Below are 19,848 nucleotides of genomic sequence, written 5' to 3'. Positions count from 1 at the left end.
ACAAACAATGACTGTTTAATTCTTCCTTTATTCTGCTTCGTATAGGGTATCCCCAGTTCTATCCCTTCCCCTAATATTTAAGATTTTAAGCATAATTCAGATGCATCAGATTTCCAGTTAATACTCAAGCTTAGAGGTCATGATCATCTCAAATCCCATTGTGAAATATACTCTTCAATACTTAGTACAAAAAGATGTGGTTTTATAGCATCTAGTGCTAGAAGTGAAACTAATTCCAGAAACAGGATGTCTGATGGAGAAGGTGCTACCACAGCACACCCCTGCGCCCCCCCCCCCAGGTGTGGGAAGGTAGCTTTAGTTTTAGACATCTCTACTGGTCTTATCTATGGCATAGGGGCTGGGGCAAGAAGCTATTCTCTAGGTAACCAGATCCCACAGCACTCAAGGGCAACTCTATCCAATCCTACTGTGCCAAAAGAAGCTGACATTTTTTAAAAAAAGTTTAATGCAGTTTTTACCCCAAACCCATGTCTAAAACCAATTAATGAGGATCTAGGAAGTGTGAGGACTCAAATAGCCAGCTTAGATCTGCTGCAACCTTCTCAAAATTGGGATCTTCTATACACATTACTGGCTAAAACTGGCATCAGCTGCTTCTTTAAGGACAGTGGAGAACCCTGCCTTCTCTAGCAGTAGGGATGCATTGATGGCTACTCAGTACCTGGGCTCTTCAAGCTCACACCCACCCTCACCAGCCTGAGCCCTTCCTGTTCCTAGGCCAGACCAGCATCTGATGTGTGCCTCTTCTCCCTGCACATCCATTTGCAGTTTGGATTTTTTTTTAGATGTATTAGCCTCTTTTGGTGATAAAGATCATAGTCTGCACTAACTGTGAAATGCTATCATATGCCCTAACAGCAAAAGCTCTCAGTTCCAAAAGGATGAACAATATGCCATGTTTTTTGCTTAGAAAAAAAGTTCAAGAAAAATTAAGACACTAAAATTTATTTTACATATGCAAAATGTTTTCACAGAAACTAAAGCCATACAATCAAAATATAAATATTTCACTAAGTTAAGGCACTAGCCATTTAAAAATAGTCTGATCTTAAGCACATTACACGCACACAAAGATGACTGATTCCCTTTATTTTCCATTCTTTCTACCCCTTGGAAAACTTGATGCAGCTCCCTTTAGAGCTGCCGATGCCACTCTTGAATGGTGCCTTGCTGATACTCAAGAGCAACATGCAGTACTTTGAGCTCTTTCTTCAAACACTGATCAGTAGCTTGGGAGTAACGTGGCATATAGCAAGTCATACCACATCACTAATAGTTTCAGGGGTTTTCAGATAATTCCGTTGTAAACCAACGGTACTTTAAAAGTTGTTAATAGATTTAGATCCCAAAAGGTACCATCCTCCTAAGATAAAGTCCATTGTTTTTTCATATCCTTACCTAAGCACTAAGTTTTTCTTCATGTGTTATTACAATCATGTTTTAACCAGAGAAAGCTTTGAACCCTGAAGTGAGGGGCCCATTTAAAGAAAAAATCCCACATTTTTTTTCAAGTGTATATGAAAGAGTGCATGTAGGTAAGTAGGGGTGTATCTGAGAAATGTTTCATATTCTTCTTTAATAGTACTTTGTACTTCAAGACCTCCACCTGAGAATTGCAAAAACATTTCACAAACAAACTCATTCTTAAGTCATTTCTGCAAGGTAACTAAGTGTTATGCCAGTTCTGTAGCTGAGGAAACTATGGTAGAGAAGTCAACTGACTTGCACAAGGCCATGCAGAAAGTCAGTCAGAAGTAGGACAAGAACTTGATATCCATCAACCCATTCCTGTACTTTAGACTACACCACCTCCTAGTTAAACTAGGAACATTGTACAACTTGCCTTATAATAGTTGCAGGGGAGAACTGCCACTAGTGTGGAATTTCTACTGCTGGTTTATTTAGCTACAAGAAATTGGAATCCCTGTTTCTGAGAACAATCACTATACACCAGCCAGAGAACCACTGGTCTTAAAGTTTAAGACCCAGGACAGAGTTTTCCAACTGATACATGAGTGCAAGAATTGTAAAGAAATCACTGCTATTAATTTTAATAGCAAATGCAGTATGTTTCATTTACAAGTGTTAGAGATCAGACTCCTAGCCTAGCTAGTTTATAATTTTACAAGTGTGTAAATGCCCAAATGCAAAACATCTTTGTCTTGTTAAATGCCTTTTGCAGTCGGCAACAGGATCCTTTCAGTGTAGATTTTTGTAAATCTTGTGCTATTGAATTGTTAGTCAAGGTGCAGAGGCAAACAGTTCAACAGATTTTTGTCTGTACATCTTAGGCAATTTTAAATGGAGTACTGTTTAAAGTGCTTCATACTATACATAGATATTAGGGTCTGGAAGTAAGTAGTGAGGTTAGGACTTCCTACATCTGCTATCCAATTAAGGGATCGTCATCCTCTTGTAGCTGAAGTCGGGAGAATGGACGGGGAGAGGACACTCTATTCTTCATGATTATTATAAGGCAGGTCAGAGTAGTTAACACAAGGAGGACACCAACAACTATTCCAATTGCTTCGGGGAGATTTATGCACCACTGGTCAACTAACAAGCACTTGGTGTTGCTGAAGGTTCCATTATTGGGCTGAGGTTTTAGTCTGAGGATGTGACACATCATTGGGTAGATATCAACATTATTAATTGTGTTCTGCTTGTAGCCTTTGTGAAAAGCAGGACCATGAGCAGCCAGGAACGGATGCATGCTTGGGAGAGCATTGTCATAGCCGTGGTCACCTACTAAAGGAGAAATGCAAAGTTAATAAACAAATATAAAATTAATGTTGTAAACTAACAGAAATTAAGTTGCTTACAGACTTTGTTAGCTATGATATTAACACGTCTATTCCTAAAAAAAGGGAGGAATAATAAAGTAATGCAACACTTCTACTAATGCTTGAAAGCCACAAGAATTTTTAAGTAGGAAACTTTGCTATTAAAATATTAACAGGGCACTTTGCTGAAGTTTCTTTTTATTAGAGCATAACCTCCATATTCCCCCCAGAAATGTGAATCCAAGCAAGAGATCTGGATTATGAAAGTATTTATCATCGTGGTCTAGGATAGGATAGGTTTGTAGCCAGATTTGTTTTTAAAAGAGTGGTCAAGGTACGTAAATGTACTAATTCACAGTGATACAGCAGAAGTTTTAACAGGCGCTTTAACCTCTAGTTCATATACAGAACATGCAGCAAATTTGTGGTTTTTAAAAACCAATCATTGCAGCAAAAAAATCCATTTAAGACAAATATTGTAGATCTAACTTTTAGGATTCTAGCAGTGTGAAACTGCAGTAGGGTAAGGGATTTTTGGTTAACAGTAAACAATCTTGTTTGTTTCTCTAGCATAAACAAACTCCAGAATAGGACATTTAGAATGCAAACAGGTCTCCTATAAAAGAAACTTGTTGCTAAGTGCTCTGGAAACCAAACATCTTCCCTGTGTACAGCTATACTTTACTTGGTCACTCATGCAGTTGGTTCATGGACTGAACTCTTCAGGACCAACAGCAGGCCTCTTTTGTGCACCTGGAACCCCTCTCTAGTAGTCTGCCAGGCTCAGAATTTGAAGAGTTTTAGGATGCAGAGTAGAAGCACTCTTCAATTTGGCCTTTATCTGCTGATCACTCTAGCAGCAGGGAATAGTAGGGGGGGGTTTATAGCAACTATTCTAGAGCCACTTTTGTATTTGCTTTAAACTTGTATAAGATGCCAACACAAAGGTTACTGTTTTCACATTTTAACTGGTTTAACTTGGATTTAAACTTGGAGAGTGGTCAGTTTAGATGAGCTATTACCAGCAGGAGAGTGAGTTTGTGTGTGTATGGGGGTGGGGGGGGAAGTGAGAAAACCTGGATCTATGCAGGAAATAGCCCGACTTGATTATGTAAAGAGTTGTCACTTTGGATGGGCTAGCACCAGCAGGAGAGTGAATTTGTGTGGGGGGGTGGAGGGTGAGAAAACCTGGATTTGTGCTGGAAATGGCCCACCTGTTGATCACTTTAGATAAGCTATTACCAGCAGGACAGTGGGGTGGGAGGAGGTATTGTTTCATATTCTCTGTGTGTATATAAAGTCTGCTGCAGTTTCCACGGTACACATCTGATGAAGTGAGCTGTGGCTCACGAAAGCTCATGCTCAAATAAATTGGTTAGTCTAAGGTGCCACAAGTACTCCTTTTCTTTTTGCGAATACAGACTAACACGGCTGTTCCTCTGAAACCTGTTTTCACATTAACTACATTGTTTCTTTCCATGGTCATAGAACAAGTTATTGGGATTCTCTAGAGGGCAATTTAAAAATTGTTTGTTCAGCCACTTCTAGCTTCTTCTCTAGAAGACACTCCTGACGAGTTTGTCTTCCTAAGCCCCTTATAAATTATAGGAACAACATTGATTGTTGAATACTTAGGGCAATGGTCTTCAACCTGTGGACTGTCTTAAGATGTACGTGAAAGACTGACTGAAAACTGAACAGAATTCAGCTATAGAGACATTTCCAAAGAGGTCTGTGCTTCCATTTGAAAATTTCCAAAAGGGGTCCACAAAATGAAAAAGACTGAGAACCACTGACTTAAGAAAAGTCTTTAGAATATTCTTTTATGACTGACCATTCAAAAGACTAGATATATAGAAAGAGTTCGAAATAGCACTAACACTGAAACCTATGGGATAGGTCAGCAAAACAGATCACAACACATATGGGGTTTCTTCTCATATTATACATGTATGGATATAAAAAAAAACAACACTTAGCTGCTTATTGTGACTAGTCAGTTCTAAAAGTTTGCAGCACATTATCTTTGATAGATTCAGTTCCGGTACACACTAGAGTCCTCATCCAAGGTTTCTTCATGATCTGAGTAACTCAACAAATCACACATCAGACAGGGCCTTTGCAAATATCCTGTATATATCCAACTCTCGGTGGCAGTTTGTCCAAAGTGCATTTTTGACAGCATCAAATCAATCAATTCAGGATTTTGATATGGGATTTTGTAATTTACATGCTCTCACGATCCAGTGAGTCTCTCCAGTAAGATGATTTTGTTTAGCAGTTTTGTGATGTCAGTGTTGGAATAAATCATAAGTTACTTGCTATTGTTTAAGCTAAACTTATCTTTTGCTTCTATGCACTCATTTGTTCTGTAGGAAAAGGCCCCTTCAAAGTTCCCTCACTATATTGCTAGAAACTGGAATGGTGGCAGTGGTATTAGTAGAAAAACCAAGCAACATTAGAAAAATTTGAGACTATCCATTCACTGCTCCATTAAGCTGCTAATTGTGTACTTGAAGGTATACATGGTAAAACATTCATATCTACTGTAGTTAAGTGCATAGTTTTTGGCTGTCTGGTGAGCCAGACACCCTCTTTCCTAGACTCAGTCAGCTCTGAGCTGTTGGGTTCCCCTTTAGAAGGGATTCACACCTTTTACTGATAATATACTGTCACCTCCAACATGAAAGAGTACAGGACAGCTTTATATCCTATGCAACAATATGGATGAAACTGGGAATGTGGTGGCAGTGCAGATGACCAATTTTAAGTTAAGTTATTCTCTACAACCACTTGTTACAGTCAGATTCATCAAGGAGATAGGTGGTGGTGGTGGCAAAGTTCCAGAGCACTAAGTATTATCATGAAATGTACTACATATGACTTAAGACAGAACTTTTTGCAGCAGCAGCAAGCTTATATTTTCTTTTTTTTTGGTTACTCAAATATACAGAACACAGACACTTTGCTTTCACTACATCTGACTTTACTGCTCAACATACTGGTCTAAATTCTTTATTGTAACTCATGGCTACTGTGACCATTGTTATTGCTGATTTATGCATACAAACTTGGTGGTGGTATAACTTTGTACTCCTAAACCCTTCCTATTTGTTTTATTTGCCTGTAATTTTGGGTAACCCATTGCTTATGGGTTTTTGTAATATGCATGGGTTCTCTATTTTACTCATCACTGATAGTAGTACCTGAGGATCCCAACAATAGAAATAAAAAAAAAAGAGTTCAACAATATAAGCCACCAGGAGCATGAAGGATGAAAATACTTACATTTTCTAAATGACCCACTTTGTACAATTGTCCAGCCCTCATCTGCAACCAGAATTATGGGTTGAATGCGCTTATTGTGATGGTAATGAAATCTGTCTGGAATCTCTTCTTTAAGATACACCTTCATGGAAGTGCTGCAGTTTTTCAGTAAGTTATATACATATGTTTTGTCTGCAAAGAAAACAGACAGCATAAGAAACAGCAACTATTCAGTTATCTATGTAGTTTTGTCCATTTACTGTTATCCATAAGCACACTTAATACAACTTTTAAATAATTTTTTTAAAGCTACATGAGAGGGGGTGTCACTTAGGTACCCGATTGGTTACTGAGGTAATCAGTGTTGGCGTCATCATTTGTTTCTGCTGTAACTGTTCTCCTTCAAAGCTCTAATGGCTTCTCAGATTTTGTTGTGGAGAGAATGAAAGTTGAGATACAAATATAATTTCTTCTTTAACATTCAATAATCACAGGGGAAAAAAAATCCAGTTTCTTAGAATATAAAGTGAACCCTGCATTAAAGTCAGTCAGGTTTTTCTGATCATTTTTCATCAGCCACATCAGTTCCGGCCTAATTTTGATAGTCAACAATAAGTGCTTATCTGCAGTCATGACCCTAAAATGACATTGGGGAGGGATTCCAGCTTTCATATAGCATTGGTTTTAGCTCTATCAGTTTAAGACTTGACCCATGAAATCAGGTTGTAATTGAAGTGGGATGAAAGAGGCAAAATATAATAAATATAAAACAAGTTCTAAAGACCTAAAATTCAGATCAGTATAATTTTCAATCCCCAGTGAAGTTATCCCACGGTGCTCGTTATTGTGATATAACTGAGTAACTGACAGGGTGAGCAAAAGGAGGAAAGGCATGAAGGGATTCCAAGGCCAGAAGAGACCATTGATCACCTAGTCTGATCTCCCCTATAACACAGGCCATAGAACTTCCCCAAAGTAATTCTGAGAGCATACCTTGATTTAAAATTTTTCAGTGATGGAGAATCCACCACAACTACTTTAGAATAAACCACTCCAGAGCACTCATTAACATCCAAAAGTACACAGCATGCAGGGTAAATATTAGCTATTCAACATGTGCTCTTCATTACCAGAGCCCAGTTATTTTTAAGTAACTAGATACCCCTAATTTAATGTATTCATTCATCCATTATTTTCTGTCTAAATAATGCAACATGAACTGGATTGTCTTCCCAACTCCTGTGAATAATACACAATGGGAAATTTCCAGCAAGAAAGGAGACAAAGTTTAACACTTTCTCAGTATACAACTGAAAAAAATATACATACTATTTCTTGGTAGTATTGCAGCAACTGGCGTCTTGTCTACCAGAGTGTAGTTACCACGGCCAATGCAGTTGTCCAGTCTAATCAGCTTGTCCGGGAAACACTGAGTCATTCCATGATCACTTGTAATTATGACATTAATGTTCTCCCACAATCCCAATGCCTTGAGTTTATAAATAAGTGAACCAATGTGGTTATCCACTTGTTCTAACACTCTTCTCATGTTTTCTTTATCTCCTGGTCCATATACATGCCCACTTGCATCTGGTTCTTCCCAATAGAGCGTAGCAAAAGTAACTGGTGGGTTAGAGTTGTTCAGCCACATAGTAATGTGCTCCATTCTCTCTTCAAATGTTACTGAATTATTATACTTCATAAAAAAATGAGGTATTGTGTTGTTAATTTTTACATCAGTACCAGGCCACATTGCAGCAGCACTTCTTCTATTCTCTTGCTGCTGATTTGTCACCCAAATAGGAGTTGCCTCATTCCACCAGAAAGGATCTGTATCATTAAACTCCGAAAATGTCTTCTTTGTATCTTCTTCATACATTGTGTTAGCCACAATGCCATGGCTTTCTTCATATAAGCCTGTCACTATGCTGTAATGGTTTGGGAAAGTTTTTGTGATAAAAGCATTTGTAACATGTTCTACCAACACACCATCCTCAATAAACTTTTGGAGATGAGGAAGTCTATAGTTTTGCAGATAGTCAGCCCTGAAACCATCAAAGGACACCAGGAGTAACTTGTGTATTGAATCATCGTTAGCATTTCCACCATAACAGGCTACAATTCCAGAAAGAAAGAGTGTTAATATTAATTTCATTGCAGACAACATTTCAAAGTGTTCCCAGCAGCCAATCGGATGTACCTGAAAAATTAAAAAGGTTTTATTATACATGCAGTCTAAAATATGTGTTACACTGGAGATGGCTTAGATAGCTATATTAAATATTTAAAATTTTTCACATATCTTTCCAGAGAGGGTTTTAACTGTGAAATCACTATTGGCCCAATCTTGGATTCACTGAAGTCAATGGTAAAATTTCCATTGACATCAATAGCAGCAGAACTGGGCCCTAGTTGTTTAGGTAAACACATGAGCAATTTAACTTTTCACTTCATAAATTCTATTAATTATAGACTAGTCATCCTAACTTTGACACTTGTAAAGATAGTGGAACATGTTATTAAACAATCATTTTGTAACCATCTAGAGGATGATACAGCAATGGATTGGTCAATAACAAAAATCATGCCAAACCAACCTAATTTCCTTCTTTGACATGGTTACTGGCCTAGTGAATATGGATAAGCAGTAGATGTGATATATCTTGATTTTAGTAAGGCTTTGACTTTCTCCTCTCACATTCTCATAACCAAACTCTGGAAACGTGGTCTACTAATGAAGTTACTATATTGTGGGTGCACAACTCATTGAAAGACTGTACTCAAAGAGTCATTATCAATGACTCATTGTCAAAATGGGAGAATATCTCTAGTGGGGTTCTGCAGGCATCCATTCTGGGTCCATTACTATTCAATATTATCATTAGTGACCTGGATAATGGAACGGAGAGTGTGGTTTTAAAATGTGCAGACACCACCAAGTTGGGAGGGGTTGCTAGCACTTTGGAGGACAGAATTAGACTCCAAAAGGACCTTGACAAATTAGAAAATTTGTCTCAAATCGACAAGTACTACAATTATTAACAAAAGTAAAATGCAGAAACACACAATGGGGAATAACAGGCTACGCAGTAGTACTGCAAGGATCTGGGGGTTATAGTGGATCACAAATTGAGTATGAGCCAACAATTTGAGGCACTTGAGAAATAGGCCAATATCGTTCTGGGGTGTATTAACAGGAGTATCATATGCATGACAAGTAAAGTAGGACAATTACTTCACTCGGCACTTGAGGCCTCCATTGGAGTAGTACCGTGTCCAGCTTTGGGCATTGCAAAAACTGCAGAGAGTCAAAAGAGCAATGTAACTGATAAAAGGTTTAGAAAAGACGACCTATGGGGAAAGGTAAAAAACTGGGAATATTTAGTTTTGAGAAAAGAAGGCTGAGTGGGAACTTCCTGAGAAACAGACATTTAATTTGTGGCAAGATGGGGTGTCAATCTATGGACTGTCTGTGTGAACCCCGCTGATGTCCACTAACAGTTTACTAATGCACTTTGATCTAGTCCCCTTTGAAAACAGAGCCAGATCAAAGCACATTAATGAATTGTTAATACACATCAGTAGGGGTCACAGACAGTTAGTCTGCAGCAGGCTAGCGCTAGGTAGATTTGAACGCTAGCTTGCCAAAAACTAATTTATGGACAAGTCCTTGACTGCTGCACAGCTAACACTGCCAAACTGACCAGGAGTTCTTTGTTTGTCAAAGCTAGCACTTGGACTGCTACCCACTACTATACCAGACCGAAAGTATGTTCTTTACAAGTCAGTTTTTTCAAAAAGAGAATTTAGAGTAGTAACTTCATGCTGTAGCTATCATCATTGGTGGAAAATTCATTAATCTAGAAAACAGGAATGCAAATTCTGAAAGCATGTTTTATAAAGTTACCTAACAGGCAGAGATTGGCCTGGAGCAGAGAGGATGTGCTGCAATTTAGCATGAGGACTGTGAAGGAATGACTAAGATTGCCTAATAAATTGCTAAAAAACATGATGTGAAGTTCCAGGTTGCACAAATCCTCCTAGAATATCATCAGAGGACATAATCCTGAAGCGCAGGCAAGTCGAGCAATATTGCTTGAAGATTAATTTCAACAGCATGTGTGTGACAAACTCTACTGTACATGTGCAAGAGACAGTTTTCCTGTGTTTTGTAGTTTAGCCAAATCAGGGGCAGCAAATGGTACCTCCTTCACAATTGAACTATTTCCCCTGCCAAGTTTCAAGTATCCATTTCAAACCCTGAGGTACCGGTGCTCTTAAAATTCTAAGAGATGGCTTAACTTTGTTAAAGCGGCCTATTTTCCCCTTAGTTTAAAGATCTTTGTTGAAGCTTTTTTTTTGGTAAAAAATTAATTCAGCCTGAGGCAGAGATCAAGCATGAAAAATTTCAGCCCAAACAGTTTGCCAAAAGGAATAAGCAATTGAAGACAGGGGGTTATAATGGAAAGTGTTTAGCCACCTATATAATAGGTGTTGCTACTATACAGACAGAAACATAAGCCTTGAAAAATGACATTCCCCCCCCCTTTTAGTTTTTTAATAATTCATGAATTGTGTGTAGTGTAATGAAAGGTGGGTGCACTAATTATCACAGTGGAATATATATATGTTGACATTTAAGGAGCCATAATTTCAATCCAAATCCTTGACCGAAAGTGGGTTCTGTCTGAACAAGAAGTTTGACAAAACTATATTTTTATTGTGACAGGGTCAGGCCAGATGGCTACAAGAGTGGTCGAAGGTAGATACACTAGTTCCAAGTTAAGCAGGTCCCTTTCCCCTGGGTAAGATAACAGGGACTATTCCAGAACACTCAGGAACTTTCTAGAGCTAATTAAGACAGGCAGGCTAATTAGGACACCTGTAGCCAATTGGGAAGCTGCCAGAATTAAGGCTAATCAGGACACCTGGTTTAAAAAGGCTGTCACTCTAGTTAGTGAGGTGTGTGCGTAAGGAGCTGGGAGTGAGAGGATGTGATGTTTGGAGGACTGAGGAATACAAGCGTTAACAGACATCAGGAGGAAGGTCCTGTGGTGAGGACAAAGAAGGTGTTGGGAGGAGGCCAAGGGGAAGTAGCCCAGGGAATTGTAGCTGTTGTGTAGCTGTTCCAGAAGGCACTCTAGACAGCTGCAGTCCACAGGGCCCTGGGCTGGAACCTGGGGTAGCGGGTGGGCCCGGGTTTCCCCCAGACCTCCCAACTCCTGACCTAACACAGGAGCTTCCACCAGAGGTGAAGGTCTCTAAACTGGTCCCTGACCCACATGGTGGATCAGCAGACACTGCAGGGATTGGGTTCCCCCCCCCCCCCATGCTGGCCAGTGAGGAGGTTCTCTGAGTGAACAGCAGATTTGAGCCAAGAAAGTGGCCAAACTGAGGGCTGCCACGAATATTTGAGGCAAGCAAAATCTGCCAATAAGTGCAGGACCCACCAAGGTAGAGGAGGAACTCTGTGTATAATATATATAAAATATATAGTGAAACACCCACCCCTTCACAGAGACCCAAAACTAAAGCTCTTGCAACCCCTGATTAAAAAGTCTACAGCTGGTGCATCCAAGAGTAGAATTTCAGCCTGTCTTCATAAATTCTTTATGGCAACAGCCTTTGCTAGCAGATCAAGGCCAATAGCTTGTCTAGATGGGAGGTTATGGACTACTATAGTTACCTTGGTGCAAAAATTCCTAATACAAAAATCCTTAGATACCATGGTAAGAGTCACCTTAAAAATGCCACAGGCAGATTTTCTAAAACCTTTCTTAGGCTTTTGGTCTACATTTGACCTTTTACCTCTAATTATAATAAGAGATAAGTATTTGATAAATATTTCAATTCACATTGTGGCTATGTATACCTAGGGTGACCAGATAGCAAGGGTGAAAAGTTGGGACATCTGGTCACCCTATGTATACCTGTTATAACCTGGTTTTCCATTCAACGGTCATTTCACAGGAATAGGCTACAAAGTGTTGACTATTCTTTAAATAAGCAGTTTAGAACTGTAGTTAAATTTTAGAGTCCAAATGTTTAGGATTGCCTTTACAGAGAATATGGGTGTTAAAACAATTCCCCCTACCTCAGTTAATAAGGTCAAGTGGTGGCATTTGTGATGCTGGAATCCATGAAAATCTAATTTACTTTTCACTATATTTTCATTGTGTGTTATGCAATTTGGAAAAATGACGCTAGACTGGCCAGTTTAACTTCCTGGTTAACATCCATTCATACAACGTATTGCATTTGAAGTCACAATACTACAGAGGAATGTTTAAATCCAACACCATGCTCATTGAAACATCAAAATAGTTTTGCATTTAAAAAAAATCTAAAATTGGGATCTAAACTAACTGACAGGCATAAGAATGCTGTTTCCTCTGGTATATAAGGATAAGGGAAGCTACTTGTGACTCAACACTCCAAAAAAAAAAAAATTAGTACTCCTCTCACTCTGCCACCTTATTTCATAATACTTTCTCAATCTAATTTCAGAATCTATAAATCTTGCACACTACTCAGCTGTCATAGGCAAAGAAACAAAAATACAGGGAGAGGGGGAAAGTATCAATGTCTGGTTTGCACCACCATGTGACATCCGCTGACAAAAGCATCAGCGGGAATACATTGATTGCATCCGCAACGGCTCACTCAGGTGGCCACGCTACGCTTCCCTTTTCTATACCCAACATATTTCCTTAGCTGAAAATAAATCCAGACCCCATCGTCTCCAGCCACTTTTGCCGAAGACACGGCATTTATTTAACACCCTTCATTCTAAAGGGTCCCAGAGCGGCGCCCCCACTACACACTACAGTGAACAGGGACCACTTTATCTTCCACCACAACGCAGCTCCCTACCAGCGGGCTGAAACTGAACCCCTGTCAGATATGTCCTGCCCCCCCAGCGACACTCCGGGACTCGGTGAAGGGCGTTGCCTACAACTGGCACCGCAGGCAAGGAAGGGCGGGCGCCCTGCCAGGCACCTAACCCGCGGGGGGGACGAGGTAAGTGCACCTCACTCGCCAGGTACTCGGGGTGGGCGCTGGGCTCCTTGGAGAGGGCGACACTCCCCCACCAGGTACCCATGAGGTGGGGTCTCGCCCGGCAGGCGGGGCGGGCACAGTACATGGGATGGGGGGGAAATCCAACCCTACTGTCAAAAGATGGGAGGGGGAAACCCCTCTGCATACACCTCCCCGGGGGCGGGGGCGCAGTCTCCCCCCAGCTCGCCCCTACCACAGCCGGGAGCCTCAACTTACCCCTCCAAGTCCCCAGGCAGCGCCGGAAGATCGCTCGCTCGCTCGCTGCGGCGCGGTTTCCTCACAGGGCGAGAAACGGACGCAGCATTCGCGCCTGCGCACTGAAACCACTTCTCCTCCTGCAACGGCAGCCCCAACTGCCAAACCCGAACCGCAGCACTGGAGGCTAAAGGCGAGGGGAAGGGGGGGGGGATTATTGAGAGCCGGGGGCTCTCTGGTTGGTCAGAGCGCCCTTGGCCTGTGATCTGATTGGCCTGCTGGGTTCTGGAGCGGAAAGACAATGTAATGAGCTGTTTGGTTCCTAGAGAGGGTGCAGGTGCGAGAGAGGGACCTGCGCTGTGCGGCGGGCGGGCGGGCGCGTGCAGAGCGCTGGGGTGAGGGGGAGAGGAGTAGGCAAGTGGGGGCGTGGGTCGGGCTGTGGGGAGAAGGACAAGCCTTGTGCGCTCAGTGGGAGGGGCGGATGCAGCGAGCTGCTGTGGAGTAGGTGCAGTGGGGGTTTCACTAGGAAACTAGGGCAGGGCAAGTGATGCCAGGAGGGGTTCAACGGGAGGCTATGGCAGGGTATAAGTGAGAGCTGTGGTGCCAGGAGGGGTTCAGTGGGAAGCTATGGCAGGGTATAAGTGAGGGCTATGATGCCAGGGTTTTGTGTGTGTTGTGTTTCCTCGCTTGTCTGCTGTTACATGAGACACAATATACCTGATTTATTGCTGTTGCAAAGTGAAATGGGCCTTGTCAGCAGAGTGAGCTCTAGGCTAGTGGGTTCCTGCAGGTCAAGGCACGATTGGGTACCTCCTTGTCCCAATGGCTTCTCTCTCTGCCACCTATGCATTCAGCTTGGCAAGCCATCCTTCCTCCAGCTTCCTTTTTTCTTACACTGAAAGGAAAGGATGGGGCCCTGTTTCTGCTCAGTTGCTTGCTTCCAGCACAAATGCACCCCAACATCCTTTGCTACATCTCTTCGTAGAAGCTGCTAAGGACACGGGGGAGTGTTTTTGAATCTTCAGACCAGGGGGCTAGGTGCTGGGACTCCTGGGGTCTATTTCTAGCTGTGAATAATAGCCAGAATAGCCAACTGGGAGTCAAGACTTCAGGGTTCTATTTCTTGCTCTGCCACAGGCTTGCTGTGTGATTTGGGACAAGAAGTTGCGCTTCTCTGTACCTCAGGTTCTAGGCCTATATAAGAAGGGCTAATAAAGGTTAGTATTTCTACTGAAGTCAATGGAGTTACTCTGGATTTACACTGGTGTGTGCAAGGATAGAATCAGACCAACAGAACGTATAAACAGTGAAAATTGAAATGTACCTTAGCAGTTTATAGTGGGAATAAACTGGTAATTTATTGAAGCTTCAATAGTCTTATTTTAATGTGATATTTAATCATGGAAAATAGAGAAACAGAGCCACATCTATCTTCGGCCTAACTACTGTTCTTCAGCAGAGGTAAACAGCGAGGTTTAGTTTCTTTAGATTATACATGCCTCTGGTAAATTCGCAATGAATCTTGTGTGAATTCAAACCTTGTTTCCTTTTCCTTTATGAGCTTTATGCATACACTGCGGATGGTGGGTTATGTTGACCTGCCTCTCTGTCAAAGAGTTATTTTGAAATGTAGACCGGGTATACTGCTACTATACAGGAAAGCTATGAGAAAATCTGTAAAGGAAGTAGCACAACTCTGATTCACCCTTTTTCTTGGAATGCATAGAATAATAGCCATAGTGGGTCTGTCCAATGAATCATAGAATCATAGAAGATTTGGATTGGAAGAGACCTCAGGACATGATCTAGTCCAATCCCCTGCTCAAAGCAGGACCAACCCCAACTAAATCATCCCAGCCAGGGCTTTGTCAAGCCGGGCTTTAAAAACCTCTAAGGATAGAGATTCCACCATCTCCCTAGGTAACCCAGTCCAGTACTTCACCACCCTCCTAGTGAAATAGTTTTTCCTAATATCCAACCTAGACCTCTCCCACTGCAACTTGAGACCATTACTCCTTGTTCTGTCATCTGCCACCACTGAAAAGAGCCTAGCTCCATCCTCTTTGGAATCCCACTTCAGGTAGTTGAAGGCTGCTATCAAATCCTTCTTCGCGCCTCTCTTCTGCAGACTAAATAAGCCCTGTTCCCTCAGCCTCTACTCATAAGTCACGTGCCCCAGCTTCCCTAATCATTTTTGTTGCCCTCCACTGGACTCTCTCCAATTTGTCCACATCCTTTCTGTAGTGGGAGGCCCAAAACTGGATGCAGTACTCCAGATGTGGCCTTACCAGTGCCTAATAGAGGGGAATAATCACTCCCTCAATTTGCTGGCAATGCTCCTACTAATGCAGCCCACTATGCCGTTAGCCTTCTTGGCAACAAGGGCAAACTGTTGACTCATATCCAGCTTCTTGTCCCCTGTAATCCCCAGGTCCTTTTCTGCAAAACTACCGCTTAGCCAGTCGGTCCCCAGCCTGTAGCAGTGCATGGGATTCTTCTGCCCTAAGTGCAGGACTCTGCACTTATCCTTGTTGAACCTCATCCGATTTCTTTTGGCTCAATACAATTTGTCTAAGTCACTCTGGAACCTATCCCTACTCTCCAGCATACCTACCTCTTCCCCCCAGCTTCGTGTCTTCCGCGAATTTCCTGAGGGTGCAATCCATCCAATCATCCAGATCGTTAATGAAGATGTTGAACAAAACCGACCCCTGGGGCACACTGCTTGATACCGGCTGCCAACTAGACAGCGAGCTGTTGATCGCTACCTGTTGAGCCCAATGATCTAGCCAGCTTTCTCTCCACCTTACAGTCCATTCATCCAGTCCATACTTCTTTAACTTGCTGGCAAGCATACTGTGGGAGACTGTATCAAAAGCTTTGCTAAAGTCTAGATCTATCGTGTCTACCACTTTCCCTTTATCCATAGAGCCAGTTATCTCATCATAGAAGGCAATCAGGTTGGTCAGGCGTGACTTGCCCTTAGTGAATCCATGTTGACTGTTCCTGATCACCATCCTCTCCTCCAAGTGCTTCAAAATGGATTCCTTGAGGACATGCTCCATGATTTTTCCACGGACTGAGGTGAGGCTGACCGGTCTGTAGTTCCCCAGATTCTCCTTCTTCCCTTTTTTAAAGATGGGCACTTTATTTGCCTTTTTCATCTGGGATCTCCCCCGATCACCATGAGTTTTCAAAGATAATGGCCAATGGCTCTGCAATTACATCAGCCAACTCCCTCAGCACCCTTGGATGCATTGCATCCAGCCTCATGGACTTGTGTATGTCCAGCTTTTCTAAATAGTCCTTAACCTGTTCTTTCACCACTGCGGGCTGCTCACCTCATCCCCATACTGTGCTGCCCCGTGCATCTGTCTGGGAGCTGACCTTGTCTGTGAAGATCAAGGCAAAAAAAGCATTGAGTACTTCAGCTTTTTCCACATCCTCTGTCGGTAGGTTGCCTCCCCCATTCAGTAAGAGTCCCACACTTTCCCTGACCACCACCTTGTTGTTAATGTACCTGTAGAAACCCTTTTTGTTAACCTTCACATCCCTTGCTAGCTGCATCTCCAATTGTCCTTTGGCCTTCCTGATTACACCCCTTCATGCTCAAGCAATATTTTTATACTCCTTCCTAGTCATGTCTCCAAGTTTCCACTTCTTGTAAGCTTCCTTTTTGTGTTTAAGCTCACCGAAGTTTTCTCTGTTAAGTGAAGCTGGTCACCTGCCATATTTGCTCTTCTTTCTGCACATCGGGATGATTTGTTCCTGTGCCCTCAATATCGCTTCTTTAAAATACAGCCAGCTCTCCTGGACTCCTTTTCCCCATCATATTAGCCTCACAAGGGATCCTGCCCGTCAGTTCCCTGAGGGAGTCAAAGTCTGCTTTTCTGAAGTCCAGGGTTCATATTCTGCTGCTCTCCTTTGTTCCTTATGTCAGGATCCTGAACTCAACCATCTCATGGTCACTGCTGCCCAGGTTGCCACCCACGTCTACTTCCCCTACCAATTTTTCCCTTTTTGTGATCAGCAGGTCAAGAAGATGATACTGCCAATGATACTGCCAAGAATGAGTGGATCACTGCGGACTACGTGGCTCTGGGAAGAAGGATAAAGGAGTTTGAGGCACAGGTGGTGTTCTCGTCCATCCTCCCCGTGGAAGGAAAAGGCCTGGGTAGGGACCGTCGAATAGTGGAAGTCAACGAATGGCTACGCAGGTGGTGTCGGAGAGAGGCTTTGGATTCTTTGACCATGGGATGGTGTTCCATGAAGGAGGAGTGCTGGGCAGAGACGGGCTCCACCTTACGAAGAGAGGGAAGAGCATCTTTGCGACCAGGCTGGCTAACCTAGTGAGGAGGGCTTTAAACTAGGTTCACCGGGGGAAGGAGACCAAAGCCCTGAGGTAAGTGGGAAAGCGGGATACCGGGAGGAAGCACAGGCAGGAATGTCTGTGAGGGGAGGGCTCCTGCCTCATACTGAGAATGAGGGGCGATCAGCAGGTTATCTCAAGTGCTTATATACGAATGCACAAAGCCTTGGAAACAAGCAGGGAGAACTGGAGGTCCTGGTGATGTCAAAGAATTATGACGTGATTGGAATAACAGAGACTTGGTGGGATAACTCACATGACTGGAGTACTGTCATGGATGGTTATAAACTGTTCAGGAAGGACAGGCAGGGCCGAAAAGGTGGGGGAGTAGCACTGTATGTAAGGGAGCAGTATGACTGCTCAGAGCTCCGGTACGATACTGCAGAAAAACCTGAGTGTCTCTGGATTAAGTTTAGAAGTGTGAGCAACAGGAGTGATGTAGTGGTGGGAGTCTGCTATAGACCACCGGACCAGGGAGATGAGGTGGATGAGGCTTTCTTCCGGCAGCTCGCGGAAGCTACTAGATCGCATGCCCTGGTTCTCATGGGTGACTTTAATTTTCCTGATATCTGCTGGGAGAGCAGTACAGCGATGCATAGACAATCCAGGAAGTTTTTGGAAAGCGTAGGGGACAATTTCCTGGTGCAAGTGCTAGAGGAGCCAACTGGGGGGGAGCTTTTCTTGACCTGCTGCTCACAAACCGGGAAGAATTAGTAGGGGAAGCAAAAGTGGATGGGAATCTGGGAGGCAGTGACCATGAGTTGGTTGAGTTCAGGATCCTGACACAGGGAAGAAAGGTAAGCAGCAGGATACGGACCCTGGACTTCAGGAAAGCAGACTTCGACTCCCTCAGGGAACGGATGGGTAGGATCCCCTGGGGAACTAACATGAAGGGGAAAGGAGTCCAGGAGAGCTGGCTGTATTTCAAGGAATCCCTGTTGTGGTTACAGGGACAAACCATCCCGATGTGTCGAAAGAATAGTAAATATGGCAGGCGACCAGCTTGGCTTAACGGTGAAATCCTAGCAGATCTTAAGCATAAAAAAGAAGCTTACAAGAAGTGAAAGGTTGGACGTATGACCAGGGAAGAGTATAAAAATATTGCTCGGGCATGTAGGAATGAAATTAGAAGGGCCAAATCGCACCTGGAGCTGCAGCTAGCGAGAGATGTTAAGAGTAACAAGAAGGGTTTCTTCGGGTATGTTGGCAACAAGAAGAAAGCCAAGGAAAGTGTGGGCCCCTTAATGAATGAGGGAGGCAAGCTAGTGACGGAGGATGTGGAAAAAGCTAATGTACTCAATGCTTTTTTTGCCTCTGTCTTCACGAACAGGGTCAGCTCCCAGACTGCTGTGCTGGGCATCACAACATGGGGAAGAGATGGCCAGCCCTCTGTGGAGAAAGAGGTGGTTAGGAACTATTTAGAAAAACTGGACGTGCACAAGTCCATGGGGCTGGACGAGTTGCATCCGAGAGTGCTAAAGGAACTGGCGGCTGTGATTGCAGAGCCATTGGCCATTATCTTTGAAAACTTGTGGTGAACGGGGGAAGTCCTGGATGACTGGAAAAAGGCTAATGTAGTGCCAATCTTTAAAAAAGGGAAGAAGGAGGATCCTGGGAACTACAGGCCAGTAAGCCTCACTTCAGTCCCCGGAAAAATCATGGAGCAGGTCCTCAAAGAATCAATCCTGAAGCACTTACATAAGAGGAAAGTGATCAGGAACAGTCAGCATGGATTCACCAAGGGAAGGTCATGCCTGACTAATCTAATCGCCTTCTATGACGAGATTACTGGTTCTGTGGATGAAGGGAAAGCAGTGGATGTATTGTTTCTTGACTTTAGCAAAGTTTTTGACACGGTCTCCCACAGTATTCTTGCCAGCAAGTTAAGGAAGTATGGGCTGGATGAATGCACTATAAGGTGGGTAGAAAGTTGGCTAGATTGTCGGGCTCAACGGGTAGTGATCAATGGCTCCATGTCTAGTTGGCAGCCGGTGTCAAGTGGAGTGCCCCAGGCGTCGGTCCTGGGGCCGGTTTTGTTCAATATCTTCATAAATGATCTGGAGGATGGTGTGGATTGCACTCTCAGCAAATTTGCGGATGATACTAAACTGGGAGGAGTGGTAGATACGCTGGAGGGCAGGGATAGGATACAGA

At 42.9% G+C, this 19,848-nt stretch overlaps 1 protein-coding gene and 1 long non-coding RNA gene across 5 annotated transcripts; one reads left to right on the top strand and one right to left on the bottom strand.

The window, feature by feature from the left end:
- Positions 1 to 950: 950 nt before the first annotated feature.
- On the bottom strand, positions 951 to 13,487 carry ENPP4 (ectonucleotide pyrophosphatase/phosphodiesterase 4). Of its 3 annotated transcripts, XR_012667544.1 has the most exons (5): positions 13,347 to 13,487; positions 7,401 to 8,271; positions 6,093 to 6,263; positions 4,251 to 4,886; positions 2,676 to 3,755 (listed from the first exon to the last, which is right to left on the bottom strand). XR_012667544.1 is itself a non-coding variant. In XM_048845686.2 (4 exons), the coding sequence occupies exons 2-4, from the start codon at positions 8,236 to 8,238 to the stop codon at positions 2,408 to 2,410; spliced, it is 1,371 nt and encodes a 456-aa protein (XP_048701643.1). In that variant the 5' UTR covers positions 8,239 to 8,271; positions 13,347 to 13,483; the 3' UTR covers positions 951 to 2,407. The 3 variants fall into 3 exon arrangements, 2 of the variants coding, with proteins under 2 accessions (XP_048701643.1, XP_074982473.1); XM_048845686.2 differs by lacking the exon at positions 4,251 to 4,886 and having other exon boundaries at positions 951 to 2,769; positions 13,347 to 13,483; XM_075126372.1 differs by lacking the exon at positions 2,676 to 3,755 and having other exon boundaries at positions 4,064 to 4,886.
- Positions 13,488 to 13,534: 47 nt separating this feature from the next.
- On the top strand, positions 13,535 to 19,848 carry LOC125634660 (uncharacterized). 2 transcript variants are annotated; one of them, XR_007355983.2, is made up of 4 exons: positions 13,535 to 13,662; positions 14,463 to 14,542; positions 17,359 to 17,727; positions 19,025 to 19,848. It is a non-coding gene; the product is annotated as an uncharacterized LOC125634660 (long non-coding RNA). The 2 variants fall into 2 exon arrangements; XR_012667545.1 differs by having other exon boundaries at positions 17,356 to 17,727.

Source organism: Caretta caretta, chromosome 3 (assembly GCF_965140235.1).
Source record: "Caretta caretta isolate rCarCar2 chromosome 3, rCarCar1.hap1, whole genome shotgun sequence".
Lineage (NCBI taxonomy): Eukaryota > Metazoa > Chordata > Testudines > Cheloniidae > Caretta > Caretta caretta.
Note: the sequence above shows the minus strand (reverse complement) of the source record. Positions and strands in the feature narration are given on the sequence as shown.

Bases quoted from the DNA above. Each gene is read 5' to 3' on its own strand.
- ENPP4 (XM_048845686.2), bottom strand. From the start codon at position 8,238: ATGTTGTCTGCAATGAAATTAATATTAACACTCTTTCTTTCTGGAATT. The intron at 6,264-7,400 runs GTATGTATATTT...TTTTCTTTGCAG, and splicing joins TGCAATACTACCAAGAAATA to ACAAAACATATGTATATAAC. The intron at 2,770-6,092 runs GTAAGTATTTTC...TTTCTCCTTTAG, and splicing joins AAGTGGGTCATTTAGAAAAT to TAGGTGACCACGGCTATGAC.